Genomic DNA, 14,335 nt, shown 5'->3' on the forward strand with positions numbered 1-14,335 from the left:
TGGTTATCTGAGCGAATAAAGTACCACGGTTTCAATGGATTAAGGAACTGAATAATATGTCCATGTAAAGTTAGGGATAATTGTTTGGCCACCAAGGTATGTTTATGGTTATCTAAGCGAATAATTTAGGGCGATTCAATAAATGAACAGGCAGAATAAGATGTTCATTTCAGATTAAGGATAACTATTTCATTGTACAAGGTGTCTATGATTATCTGAGCGGATATTTTAGTATGGATTACTGAATAAAAGAGCCTAATAAGATTTACAATAAGATTAGGAATAGTTGTTTTATCATATAAATTGTCTTTATGGTTATCAAACTACAGCCCAGAGTTGCAAAGTGCGCTCTAAAATAGCCCTTAAGTTACTTCGAAATGGGAAGTTAATGCAAATTAAACTTATTCTTTATCGTATAGTTGTTAATACTATGAAGACTCGTATATTTGACCCATTGATTTACGAATTTCTTTAACTCTTAATTAAATGAAGCACCTATTTGGAACCTGAAATTCTTACCTGTGTTATTTCAATCCATATGAAAACGTAAATAATGTTTGAGATGTTTACGGGTATCCAAAGATGTGTCTTTTACATTAATGTTACACTCATTTGTTTACAACCTTACATATGAAAATGCCTGTATTTCAAAACAAAAAAAAGAAGAAAAAAAAGAGACATAATCGAATGAGAAAGAGTTAAATTTTGAAAAATAAATTTAGATGTAATTTGAATCATATTTTTTTCGTATAATTACGGTGTAAGTAATTTCTTCAGTTTTGAAACATGCAGATTCACTGAGAATTTATCATATTTCTATTGAGTTCTATTCACTATCAAATATCTTAATCTGAGAGATTCTAATATCTATCGCGTGCTGCAGGAAAAGTCTCAGAAATCTTAGAACAGGAAGTGTTGACGTTTATTTTGCTGAGACACGAGTATGCAAGAAACACAAACAAACATTTCCTCTAATGCTTTATCTATAAATAGCTTGTAGATTATTACGCAAACGAACATCAAATTATGCATATGCGTTATAAATCATGCTGAGTGCCTTGGAAGAGCTCCATTAAATAAATGAATGTGACCATGGAATGATGCGTGGTAGTTGAGGCACAACTACTGTTCCATAATTTTCACACGCACGTCATCGAATGATGTTTTCCTGAGCATTATTACATATTTAACGGATGGAGGAAAATTATTTACAGTTTCAGGGCTTTTTGATTTTCTGCATCATTGCGATTCAGGAATCATCAAAAGATCGTCAGTACGTTTCAGAAGCTGGAAAATAACTTCCGTTTTTGTATCAGACATGTTGAATCAGAATGAATTTTTTTCTCAATCTGAAGCAAACAAAATAGTTTATAGTTTTCTGAAATTAAGAACTGATATCTAAATATATCTACATTAGACAAGCAGTGAGGATGATATCATTATTTCAAAGGAAATCGGTCATAGTTATGTAATTAAAATCTAATCACTACCAAAAGGATTTTGGATTCTTTATTGTAAGCCATACCTCTGTGGCTTGTCACTCAAAGTGAAATGCATTACAATTTGTTTCACTAGAGATTACTTAAAATGTAATCATTAATTTTGAGAAAAGAATGTAGAAATAGAGATTTTTGTATTATTTTGTGAAATAGCTCTATCTCAAAACGATTTTTGGGTAGATTTCTGAATAATTCATAATATAACGAAATGTAGAAAAAAGTCATATTCATGAACATGCCAAAACATACTCTCTCTATATATGTAATGATATTTCTCATTCTAATTTAAATCTTATTTGATTTCTTAATTTCTAATTTAAAGAAGCCCATATTACTTTACTTTAAACTTTCTAAAGAACCTTGAACAATTGAAAAAAAAATGAAATTTCATTGGAAACTTAAATTTTTTAAGTTTCTGATAGTGTAAACTTTTTCGGAATAATTCCGAAGAGTCTGTGGGAAAATGGCAAAATATTGGTTTATTTCTCATAACTTAAAGAGACTTGAATATATCTTTTAATTGACAGTAAGGTTGGGTTTTTTTTGTCTCCATTTGAGGCGACTGACTTATGCTTGCTATATATTTGTATTATATGATCAATTGCTTATTATATGTTATGCTTGTATTATATGACTTATGCTTATATTTTTTAATGACTTTGAAACACATGAAAGCTGATAAAACGATTTGAATTAAAAGAAAACAAATTTTTGAAAAATATAGTTTAAATAACATTGATTTTAATGTACTTAATTATTAGAAATAATAATAATTTAACAAATATTGTGTGGAAATGAAATTGATATTGATGAAATTTTGAATTTTAAGATTCTTTTGTTTATTTGCTCCAAAGTTATTGCAGAAAAAAGTAGAAGGTTTCGGTTAATTTCTAATTAATTGAATATTTAATTGATTCTTGAGCTTTGAAAAGTTGATAATATTCTTTCTTTTGTCTCAAGAATAAGAGTGCTAAGTTTGGTTGAAACAGGCTCAGTCCTTCAGGAGTAAATGGAAACATACAAACATAGCTGCAATGACTTTTATTTATATTGAGGTTAATAACTAAGCGAAAATCTTTGCTAACATTTGAAATGTTTTGTTTAACTCCTTGACCAACGGTTTTGCTTCGTTTCCTAATTAGATGACACATCCTATTTGAGACTTTAATTATTGTTTTAATTCCTTTAATAATATAAGGATACACGAGATATTGTAGTGTATTCAAGTGATTTTTGCATTTTAAATTACTTGGTACTTTCTCTTAATAACATATTTAATATTAAAAATTCAGTAATTGGATGCATGAATCAGACTCATCACTATACGCGAAGAAGGCGATCTTGTGCTTTGTTAATCCTATCTGAAGGCTTAAAAATAATTAATTTAGCAAATCAATTTTGTATAATGAACAACTTTTGACTGGCCCTCTTTTTGTGGTTTGTCACATTCTACTTCTAAGTCAGAAATGACAGTGATCCGATTCCTTTTGTTGTGCTTAAGTTGATTCTCTGCGATATGTCTCTCGTGATTCTAGAATATTTTTCAAAATTAAACTCAGTTTCAGATCTAAAACAAGTCCATTGCACTAGAGTTTGAGATCTGCACACACGAATACTTTTTTAGAGATCCTGACCAGAAATTCAGATCACTAACCGTTCCAGAAACCGGACAAAAACTCTTCTAAAGTTGTCAAAATAACCTCTCAGCGAAGACGCTGTTGAGACAGCATGCGTTTGTGCAAGATTGTCCTCTCGTCTCGCCTTTGCTTCCTGCGGACATCCGCGCCTTAAAAAAAGGCACCTCTGTCTGATGCTGATAACGCGGCAACCTTCACAAAATAGGACTCTCGGACGCAACAGAGCAATCTATTCTGGGGCACAAAAATCTCGATTAACATCGTAGACTTAAACTTTGCGTAGAGAGGTCATGCAGCTCTAGATTTGATATCTTTATTATTGATTGTTTATGATTTAAGAATTTCGTTTCAATCTAAAGTGACATGCAGATTAACTGTCAAATGGGTAAAGATGATGCAATAAAATGAATATTTGCATTATTATTTTTTATCCGTTTAGAAGGGATGGATTTGGTAATGGTTATGCTTAGATGCCACCTGCTAATATAAGGTGCTCTTTGTCAAATTAACCGTTTGCACTCGAGTGTCTTCTCTCAATCACCATTCAAGACAGTGCATCATTTTGTCATTTTATTTATTTAATTTTAATTGTTAAAAATTGCTACAGAATGTTAAAAAAATGTAGATTCATTTTTCAGCGAAACTCAACTTAAAACAATTGCATGTGTTTATTTTTTGGTGTAATAAACAGGTCAATGAATGAAGTGAATAAGTATGCATCGAATTATCTTTCCAAGTGCAAAAGGTTAATAGAAAATATCTCCAGCTGTATTACTCTTTGAATGGTAAACGCGAAGTTCGAATATTGAGTGGAATCTCTAGTAAATATATATATATATATATATATATATATATATATAAAACTGAAAAATAAATGGCATTCTTTCAAGCAATTTTAATAAATATGACAAAAACATACATTATTAACTTTAAAGTGACACATAGCTTGTTACATATTAATATTCATAAAATAAGGAAAGATTAATGTAAATTCATCTCAGGTATTTATTTATTTCTTACTTTAATCTCTGAAAATTTCTTCCAACAAACTTAAGTCTTAACATAATTATTTTGGATGGAAAACAACGTTAAATTCGGCACTTTTTCTTTAATTTTCAATAATTTTTTAAGCTTTGAAAAATTTCATCTGGGCTCAATGATGGTAACCGGAACTTTTAATAGAATTCTTAAAATAGTATTTAAATTGGGCTATAATTCGCACCTACACATAAAATTGCCTGGTTTGGAACTTCACTGGCCATGGAAGACTAGAACAAGCACCAATTGACCTCACTTGGAGACACTATTGTACCTCATTTGATACAATATTTACAATGAAAATTATAAAAGCTTATATAAGGTATGCTATAATATCTTCTTTTTTATATATGCTCGATTATTTATAATATTTTCATACTTAATTTATAGTTTTTAGTCGTATGCTTGACGTTATGAAATATGCATATTTAAAGAAAGTAACATTAAAGTGATGTAGCCTCCTAATCTACACTATTTCAGCAAATACATCAGTTTCTGACAAATACTGTAATAGAACGATATATTTCCTTCTGAAATTCATTTTCAATTACTATATAAGTTGCTTTTCAAGGCCTATTAGTATTTTCGTTATTGAACAAAGTATACTTTGTATTAGATTTTAAATTAGGGCAAAATATTAATTCAAAAAATTCAGCTGAAAATACCCAATTCTTTTGATAAATTTAAGAAAATAGTTTCCAAAGAGTAAATGGCAAATGGGAAATTTTATCTCATTTCTCTAGTTAAATTTGGTTTTATAAAGGAGAAATGTGATTATAAGAGAGTAATATCATCCCCAATTTAAAAATCAATGCTTACAAAATATGATAAATTTTTTCGTTGAAAGAACAAATCGTTGATATATTTAATATTTTTTAATCTTCATGCCTTCAATAAAGGGATTAATTTATAATTTCTCGTTTACTTAGTACAGAGAAAGTAAAGCAATCATCAAAAAATTTGAATCGAAATTTTGACGAATCTCCATGTTTTACATCTCCCTGAGTTCGAAAAATACATTTTTTGGAAAAAAATTTGTCTGTCTGTCAGTGAGTATATGAAAATGATAACTCAAAAACGCTTTGATTCTCGACGAATGAAATTTGTATACTGTCCTTATACCAAATTTGTATATTTCAGTCAAATTTTGGGCAAAATCCACTCAGAGGAAGTCTGTCTGTATGGCTGTTTTATATATAATTTTACATGATAATTACAAAACAAAGAGATCTGGATAAATAAAATTCGATACAGGGAATTAACATTTATAGTCTAGACACCTTTCAAATTTTGAGCCAAATCCAACAAGGGATTGACCACCTGTCGGTCTGTAATTTCGGAAACCAGTAAACGGGATATTCAAAGACGCAATATCAAATTTAGTATGAGATTTTGTGACAACAATTGTAGTTCTGCGTCAAATTTTTTTTCAATCGGCTGAGAAAAGCCCGTCGAAAAACAAATTCTAATTTCAGATACTATTAATTGCATGCCAGAGATTGATCCTCAAGTAACTTGCCAAGGATTACACGATTGAGTCAGTAAAAATGCTGTTATCCATGCCAAATGTTAATATTTCCTGAACATTGTAGGCCAATAACCATTTCTCTGGGATAACACCTTTATTAGATAATATGCGAAAAGGTTTTGTAGAGACAACTCCCGCTGGTTTAATCATTGTTGAAAGAATTCTAAGAAGTATATATGTTTAACAATTTCTAAAAGTTAAAATGTATGTAACGAAAACAACTTTCCGATCCTCGCTGAGTTTTCGCTTTTCATGCCGATAAAATATACCCTGAAACCTTGATGACTGCATTTGCTAATCTATCCTTTTAATTATATCTTAAACAAGGCGCGGGGCATCAAGGCTTGTTTTGATTTTATCATAAACAGTCTTCGTACGAAAAAAAAAAGGAATGATAAGTTTCCTTTCAGATAAAGCTAAGAATGTCAATCATTATGTCAGAACTCCATCAAGTATCCTCCATTATCTTAATGAATTTACGGGAAAGCAATTTCTTAACTTTCCGTTGAAAAAGAAAAGCAAATACAGTCATGATTTCTTCCTTTTCAAATAAAGAAATTTTTGGAATTACCTAATTGTATTTCCTGATAAATAAGTATGTAAGCTCATTACACTAAAAATTATGGAATACACTTCAGATATCTAAAAATCAAAATTATATTTTATTTTTATCTGATTGCAAATATACACTGAGATAATAGAAATTTTGTTAAATTATTAATATTTATTATAAGTGCATGTTGTTGTTTTTTAAATTCACAGCAGTTTATTTTCTTCTTGCTTATAAATATCGAAATATTTATGTATATACAATTCATCATATGCGGAGATATCTTCGGATTGTAATCTTAATTTTTTTATTTAAGAAATATAGTTTTTTCTTATTATTTGCCGGCAAAATCGGGCAATTTAATTTACAACTGTTTTATATTTTCATAATAAATAGAAGGAACATTTTAAAACGACAGTTTCTATTTATTTTATCCAAAAAAATTTCTACGAATTAAATATTCATATAGTTTATATTTATTAATATAAACTAAATTATTTTGGAAAATTGGCAGAAAATTGTAAATATAATTTTTTTGCTATATTTAACTAAATCTTATTAAAAAAATTAATATTCAATCTTATCTTTTAATATGACAATGCTTTTAATATCTTTAAAGAATTAAATATTATTAATAAATTTATACTAACCTTTTTCATATCATTAAGTGCAAAAATATGCCAACAACAAGCATAACAAAATTAGTCTTTCATTTTCATTTTTCTTTCTTAAATTATTTTTTTACATGATATACTAAGCAAAAAGAAAGAAAATTGAATCTCATTTCCAAAGACTTCTAGAATAATAGTTTTGGCTAGAATTCTAATATAAATGTTTTTTGGCTTCATTCGATTATTTTGTTTTCGCCAATTTGATTGCATCAAAACATTTAAAATTACGAAAATACGAAAGAATGCTAGCATAAAAGATCATTATGTTAAAAAGAACTATTTATTTTATCATCTACGTTTTTATAACAATATTTTGCCATCGTTTCTAAAACAAATTAATACATTTTTTTCAAGGGTCATGCTATAAAAAAGTATTTCTTTTTAGCATTTATATTTTATGGTATTATTTTACTGTCGTTTCGAAGTCAAGTTTACAAATTCACAAAATTATATCCGAGATAATAATATAAAATCCAAGATGCTTTAATTAAATTTGAAGCAAAAAGACAAAGCTAATTTTGAAAATTAAATAGTTTTGGAATGTAAATTTGCTTAATTTTGGAATTAAAAGTTAGGCACACTTATAATTAAAAAAATCAGAACACTTTACGATTAATTCCTAAATGTATTGTTTCATTTTTATCTGAAACCCACAACTGTGGCGTCAAAATAAATTTAATAATGCTGATGTATGTATTCATTTATGTATTCAGTTATTATTCTATTCTTTGCTTTTAATCATACTATATTTAATTTCACGTAAGCGAAATATATTAAAATTAATACTTTAAAAAAATTAGATTTTGAGACTTTTATGATTTTAGTCTTATTAGATCTATCGCAGAATGCACAAAAAAATCAGGGAATTATGTGTGTGCGTCTGAACTCGATAACTCAAACAAAACTAGCCAGATATATGAGATGGTTTTAGCACTAAATCGTAAATTCCTATTGAATTTTTTTTAACCATAGCTATATAAATTTATTTCAGTATTTACGAATAATATACGAAAATGAATTTAAAAAATAAATTTCGAGTTTCAAATTTTAACTAAAATTTATCAAAATTACATTTATTTAATTAAAATTCCATTATTTTATTAATTTCATATTATTTAGATATTATTCACTGACAACAATAAATATGCAATTTTCAAAGGTGAAATACTTTAATTTTTAATGAATTTTATTCAATGAAATACTTTTTCATGATTTTACTACTTCGTGTTTGTAATTAAATTTTAAAATTTTAATTGTTTAAAATATCATAGAGAATGCAATTTAAATTATCACAATTTTTTAAATTGCTATTGTTTTTCATTTAATAGTTTTATTTCTTCACTCCCTCTCCAACAAAATGATTAGCCATTTTCAAAACTTTTGTTTTAACTTTATGCCATTTTTTTTATCATTGTTACCAAGAGTATAAATATCTAAGTGAAATTCCTTATTTATTATTAGTTTAGTATCATTATCTCTTATCTTAGAAAATAAATTCTCTGTTATCATTTCCTACCTAATAAAAAAATTTTAAAAATTATCTAAGATTTGTTGCCTTTTTGTGTAATTTACATTAAAAATTTTGGTGATAATAGCACTGATTTTAATCTGATTAATTTTTATTCAATTCAATTTTCTTTCAAAGATCTCATGCGATTCTTTTTAAAGAAACTTCAGTGAAATTTAATCTCTCAAGGATTTTTTTAATTACTTTTTTAAGAAGTAATAAAAAATAAATATTATGATTTGTGTATATTTTCTCTTGTCTCTCTAATTGTTTAGCTTTCATCTTTTAAGATGGTTAGAAATAGATATTTTATAGATCTGGTACTAGATGGCGCTACATAGGCAAAGTTAGAAAACATTATGCCACCAATTAGGCGCCACGTTTGAAAATTGCACATTTAAAGTTTTTTACGAATAGCTGAACATTATGCGAGTTAATCCTTGTTTGGAAAGATGTTCTTTCATTTTCGCATTTTATTTTCCCTTTTTGAAGAATTTTTTAAGGGTTAAGGAAAGCTAATTTGTTGCCTTAAATTATCTGGGTCTCTTCCAATTTTTATTTCTTTGTGCCAGATTGGAAAAAAAAATCAACCAGAATTATCTTTATTTCGAGCAAAATGTAATGATTTTTTCCCCTCTTTCTTCTTTTTAAGTAAACGGATGATATTACAACTTTTTATGAAAAAATATTGATTAAATATTCAAAAATTAGCTCCGGTTACAATTTTTATTCACATAAGCAACTTTTACATATATATGATTAAATATAGTCACTCTACTTCAAAAATAAAGGCAGCTGAATATTGTTTCTCATTTGACTTATTGATATTTGCACAGATTTAGGCTAATATGTTTGTTAGTGTTAAAGAGGTCTATCTGCTAGGGCAGAAAATTAATCACATCTAAATTTTCTAATAGTTAATTTATTTCTGATAAACAGATAGGTTAATATCAATCACTAACCTCCAAATTCATATTTTGATCAATTTTAAGAAAATATTTTTGATTAATTTTGAAAAAAATTCATTTTATATATTTAGAAAACACTTCCAAAATAAAGATTTTGATAAGCTCTTAATAAACTCTCTCTCTCTTCTTCTTTGATAAGCTTAAATAAGTTCTTTTTGCAAAATATATTACGGAATAAAAAGTTTAATGTTGCATTTTTTTTTTGACAAACAGTAGCTGTACTTAAGTAATTTTGTCACGATTTACCATTTAATTGATTTTCGATTCCTAATTAGCATACGATGCTTTACAATATTGTGGGGTATTCATAATATCGAACAAGATCATAGAAGTATCTTATCCGATATTATTAGATTAATATTTTAAGTTAATATGAACTCATACTTTTAACACCTAAAGTTAAATTGGAATAATTTATGATAATTTCTGAAATTTAAAAAGTTATTCTTTTTCAGATACTTGTAAAGAAAGGATTTTCAGGGGGAACGAGTGAAACAGAAATGATAATTTCGGAAGTTAGCGTGCAACAAATGCTCATTAACATTTCCTATACCGAGGACAAATTAACGATAATTTTCTCTGAAGAATGGTTTGTAAATGTGAAGATCGTTGAGCAAACTTTACTGTGCAGCAGTAATGAATGCTCACTGCTTGAAATGGTTAAATTTCTGTTCAGTCATTTGAATATAAGTACTATCTGAAGTTCAATGTTTCTTTAAAAGTCACGAATCTGTAAAAATGTTTGACATCATCTAGAAGAAACCATAATACATTACATTCCTCTTCACATTTTCATCGTGAGAGCATAAATTAATCACAGTGCCTATAGTATTAAGAAATACAAATTTTATGTAAACTAGAAACGTAATGTAATGCTTTATGTAAATAAGAAAATTAACTCTCTTTTCAGTCTGTACTAGAAATCACGTCTAATAATGCCGCCAATGCCAACCATGCAAATCACGTCTCCAACAACGTGGGTCCGACAGACATTACCGGACCCCTGGTCCCTCCGACCACCAAGAAGCAGGGTGTCTCGGGCGAGAGTGCAACGCACCCTTCGTCGAAAGGAGGAAGCGATTACAAGTTGGAGAGGCATGAAAAAGATTTCAGGTGAGAAGTCTTATGAAAAAGGAATTAAGCTCATTATTATTCTTCATTAATTTGCCAAGAAAAAATATTACTTTCTTCAATTTTTTAAATGTCTATGATGAGTTATTTCATACCTGCTGATTTGAGTTGCTATCCTGTAACCCTTTGCTCTGTCTGATTTGCCATTCTATTGCATATGTGGTCCAATGGCTCATGAATTTCAAATTGCCTTTTCGATGATTTATTCTTAAAAGTGACATAAAACTATACACATTATGTACAGTAAATTTTCTTTGGGAATAAATTATTAAGCTACTCAGGCTCCTTCTATTCGTACGTATTGTTTTCTATCTCACAAGTAAAGTAAGGTTTACATCAAATTTAAGACGATACAAAAGAGGATTAGAAATCTGTAACAGAATGCATCGTTTCCACACTTTTGTCAAGTAATGATTATTATAAAAATCGTATAATAGAAAAAAAAATCACACATTAATTTTTATAACTTATAAAAAGCCTTTAACCTGTAACTGGAGATGAGAGTCAAAATGACTCCGCGTTGTTCATTAGCTCTGATTATCACATGGTATTTTGTCCTTGAATATAATCATCTCCTCAGTACCTTCCAGTTGTTCTTTCAGAAATATGTTGCCAAATGTCTGAAGTATGAACACGTGTGTATAACCGAGTTATTCTTTTTCAAAGTTTCCATTGCTATTTATGGAGTCATTGACTCCATGTCTCTGAAACTGCTCTTAATTTGAATAATGCAAAAAGAATAAAGAAATATCCTTAAAATAATATTTTAAAATATTGTGTTCTTCATTTTTATATGTTAAACTCTAACAGTTATTAACATTAGTGTAATTCCGTAATATCTAAACATGAAAAGATTGTAACATAATATTAAAAGATCTAAACATAATACTTAATCATTAAAAGATTGTTTAGGTTTTTCTTATACCATCTTTCCAACATTTAATATTATAACGTTTAATATTATTATTATAATAATATTATTATAATTTTTAATATTATTATTTTTGGTAACTACATGATTTCCAGGGCGTATTGGGTTTCCAAAATAAATTACAATGCTGTTTTCAAAAGAAAAAAAATATTAACAATGGAGTCATTTTGACACCATGTCTCTGGCGCGTGAGGAAATTTATGTCTCCAGTTATGGGTTTAATATATTTTTAACTGCCTTAGCGCTAAACGTAATCCTTATATTTATACATATACAAGGTGGTTATAAAGTAACTCTACTAAGACCTATTTACAGCCCGTTTTAGTTGACGCACTTCATGGAAATTTGGTTTATGCGTTATATGAGTCATGGGGGAAAGAAAACTGCAACGAAGTAATAGTTCAGATATTTACCAATAGATGGCGCTTTTTATGCATCAGAAAGTTGTTATGCAAATTAGGAACGTTTAAAAATTCTAGTAATTGCACTTGTAACCAGTATTAATATATGCGTACCTTGCATGGGGTTATGCTACCAAACTAATCTTAAAACATTAGAAATACAACATCACGTTATCAAAAATATTTATAAAGTAATTCAATCAAGCCAATCAGGTTCATATATAAAGCCCTAGTCTACCACCAACTTAAAAAATTTATCCAAAAACTTATTACTAAACTCTTATTTTAAATTCAAATTCAGCAAAACCACAGTTTTTGTTCATTTCTTGGCATCCTTCACTTGTCCTGCCTTCCCTTTCTATAGCTATCTCGCCCTCTAACGACAACAACGTGAAGTTATGGCCGATCTCAGCGTAAGTCCAAGTAGTCATAATAGTTTGGCCACTCAGTGTATAATCTCATTACTGGGGATAAATCTCTTTCAGAGCTAAGCCTCCCATGAATCCATTCTTAGCCCTCTAAAACCATTCTTCACCATGCCTTTAGAAAAAAAATATCGAGCTATACTGATCAAGTTGCTTTATCAGAACTTCAGTAACGGTTTAGCTGCACTGAGGGAATATCAATGCATATTATCGAAGAATGAATTAAATAAGATGAAATACTAAATTTGAAGGGATAAAGGTGTTAAGTATGCTGTCAGGAAGAGGCCAAATAAAAGCATATAAGAAGTCACTATAGCTGTATATAAAAAAAGATTCAGTTCACAATTAATTTCGGCAAATGTTCGTGCGGTGTCATCTGATCTGATATTTATTTTTAAATGCTATTCATATCAGGGTCACAAGGTGCAAAATCTGTACCCTCAATACCAGAAACAACGCACTTATTTTGCTCACCGGTTTCTAGCCAGAAAATCTGCAGACAGTGCATGACTTTGGAACATTTTGTTGTAATATGAGACTCATTTTACTTTAAATAGAGCAATATCAACCAGAACTGGAGCACTGTGCGCCCTAAAATTGCACGCAAAAAACTTTTGCTTCCTGATTGCATTACAATATAGTGTGTTGTTACAGTTTATTTCCTTTTTGGCCACTTTTCCTTACAAAAAAACATTCTTTAAGTGCCAAAAAATTGTCCCATCACGGGTGCCTGTTGCTAAAAACTTCTACGGCAATAAATCTTTGCTGCCTTACAAGAACGCGAATATTTAGGGACTACATGCAAGATGGTGCAACATCCCATATTGTCCGACAAAATGAGGAACTGTTTTGTACCCATTTTGGTGGTGATCGGGTAATTTTGAAACATTTTTTGATTGCTTGACTCTCTCGTTCTCCAGTCTTGAATTCCTATGATCTCCGGCTGTGGGAAAAAGATCGTACTTTTGAAAAAGTATACGAACTCGGTTCAAATTCAAAGAAAGAATAATCCATTATACTGTTGTAATTTCTCAAGAAACATTTTGTTTTTCTTTTTGCACTATATTTGCACCATGCGATAGAATTTTGAATTATTTATTTTTATTACAGATTTATTTTTTCCACAGTCCAAATAACATATATGTCCAACAACATAAAATCTACCAAAAGGTCTCTACATGAGTCTGATAGGATCCCTTTCATTATAACAACCCTTTATTATTATTATGCATCTTATTAATTTTCAGAATGCGAAGAATAACTGCAAAATTGACAAAAGGTTAAAAATCAATTTGAACACATAATTTGATTTTAAAAATCCAATTATTTATAATTACTTTGAGATAGCAATGCACCAATGTCTAATATTAAAACAACGAAATATTTAATACCTTTGACAAATATTGAACTTGTGGGTTGAGTATATTCGTTTTAAGCTTATATTAATATAAATAGTGTATCGACTTTGTCGCAACTCAAATATAAAAATTTATCAGTCTTTATTTGAAATTTATTTTATCAAATTCATTTCAATGAAATGCATTCTAGGACTGCATTGCAATTTAATCGTTTAAATGATTCGTTCAAGATGAGTTATTTTTAGATTTTAACATAAGTTAAAGTGAAATTATTTTTATACTGTTTTCATTTTTAAGAAAATAGTATTAACAATATAAAAATGGAATAAAAGGCGAAATCAAAAATAAATTCTACAAATGTTATGAAATTAATTCACCACATTTTACTTTTAAGTTTACCAAAATTCTAAACCATTAATAACTGAAGTCTTAGCAATTATTGCCTAGTTTAAAAAATTAATTTGAAAATTATATTTAAATGTTACATTAATTATTTTTTCTGATTTATTTAAAACATCATCAAAGATATATTTTTATTTTATTAGAATGCTACCTAGGTATTTTTGAGTACCGTAAAAAGAATATTAAGACAGAAAGAACAGCTGCATTCTTTAAATAATTTCCAAGGGCAATGGCTTCCGGAAAGGGCTGAAAACGAAATTTATCTGTTATTCTCAGTTGAAAAGAAAAA

General features: G+C 28.6%; 1 protein-coding gene across 1 annotated transcript in view; it reads left to right on the top strand.

Annotated features, from left to right (window-relative positions):
* Positions 1–14,335, top strand: part of LOC129989427 (cGMP-dependent protein kinase, isozyme 1-like) — a 104,866-nt gene that overhangs the window by 38,983 nt on the left and 51,548 nt on the right. The window contains exon 2 of the mRNA XM_056097967.1: positions 10,309–10,511. Within this exon, the coding sequence (XP_055953942.1) occupies positions 10,309–10,511 (203 nt within the window). The remainder of the gene's footprint in view (positions 1–10,308; positions 10,512–14,335) is intronic.

Source organism: Argiope bruennichi, chromosome 10, assembly GCF_947563725.1.
Source record: "Argiope bruennichi chromosome 10, qqArgBrue1.1, whole genome shotgun sequence".
Classification (NCBI taxonomy): Eukaryota; Metazoa; Arthropoda; class Arachnida; order Araneae; family Araneidae; genus Argiope; species Argiope bruennichi.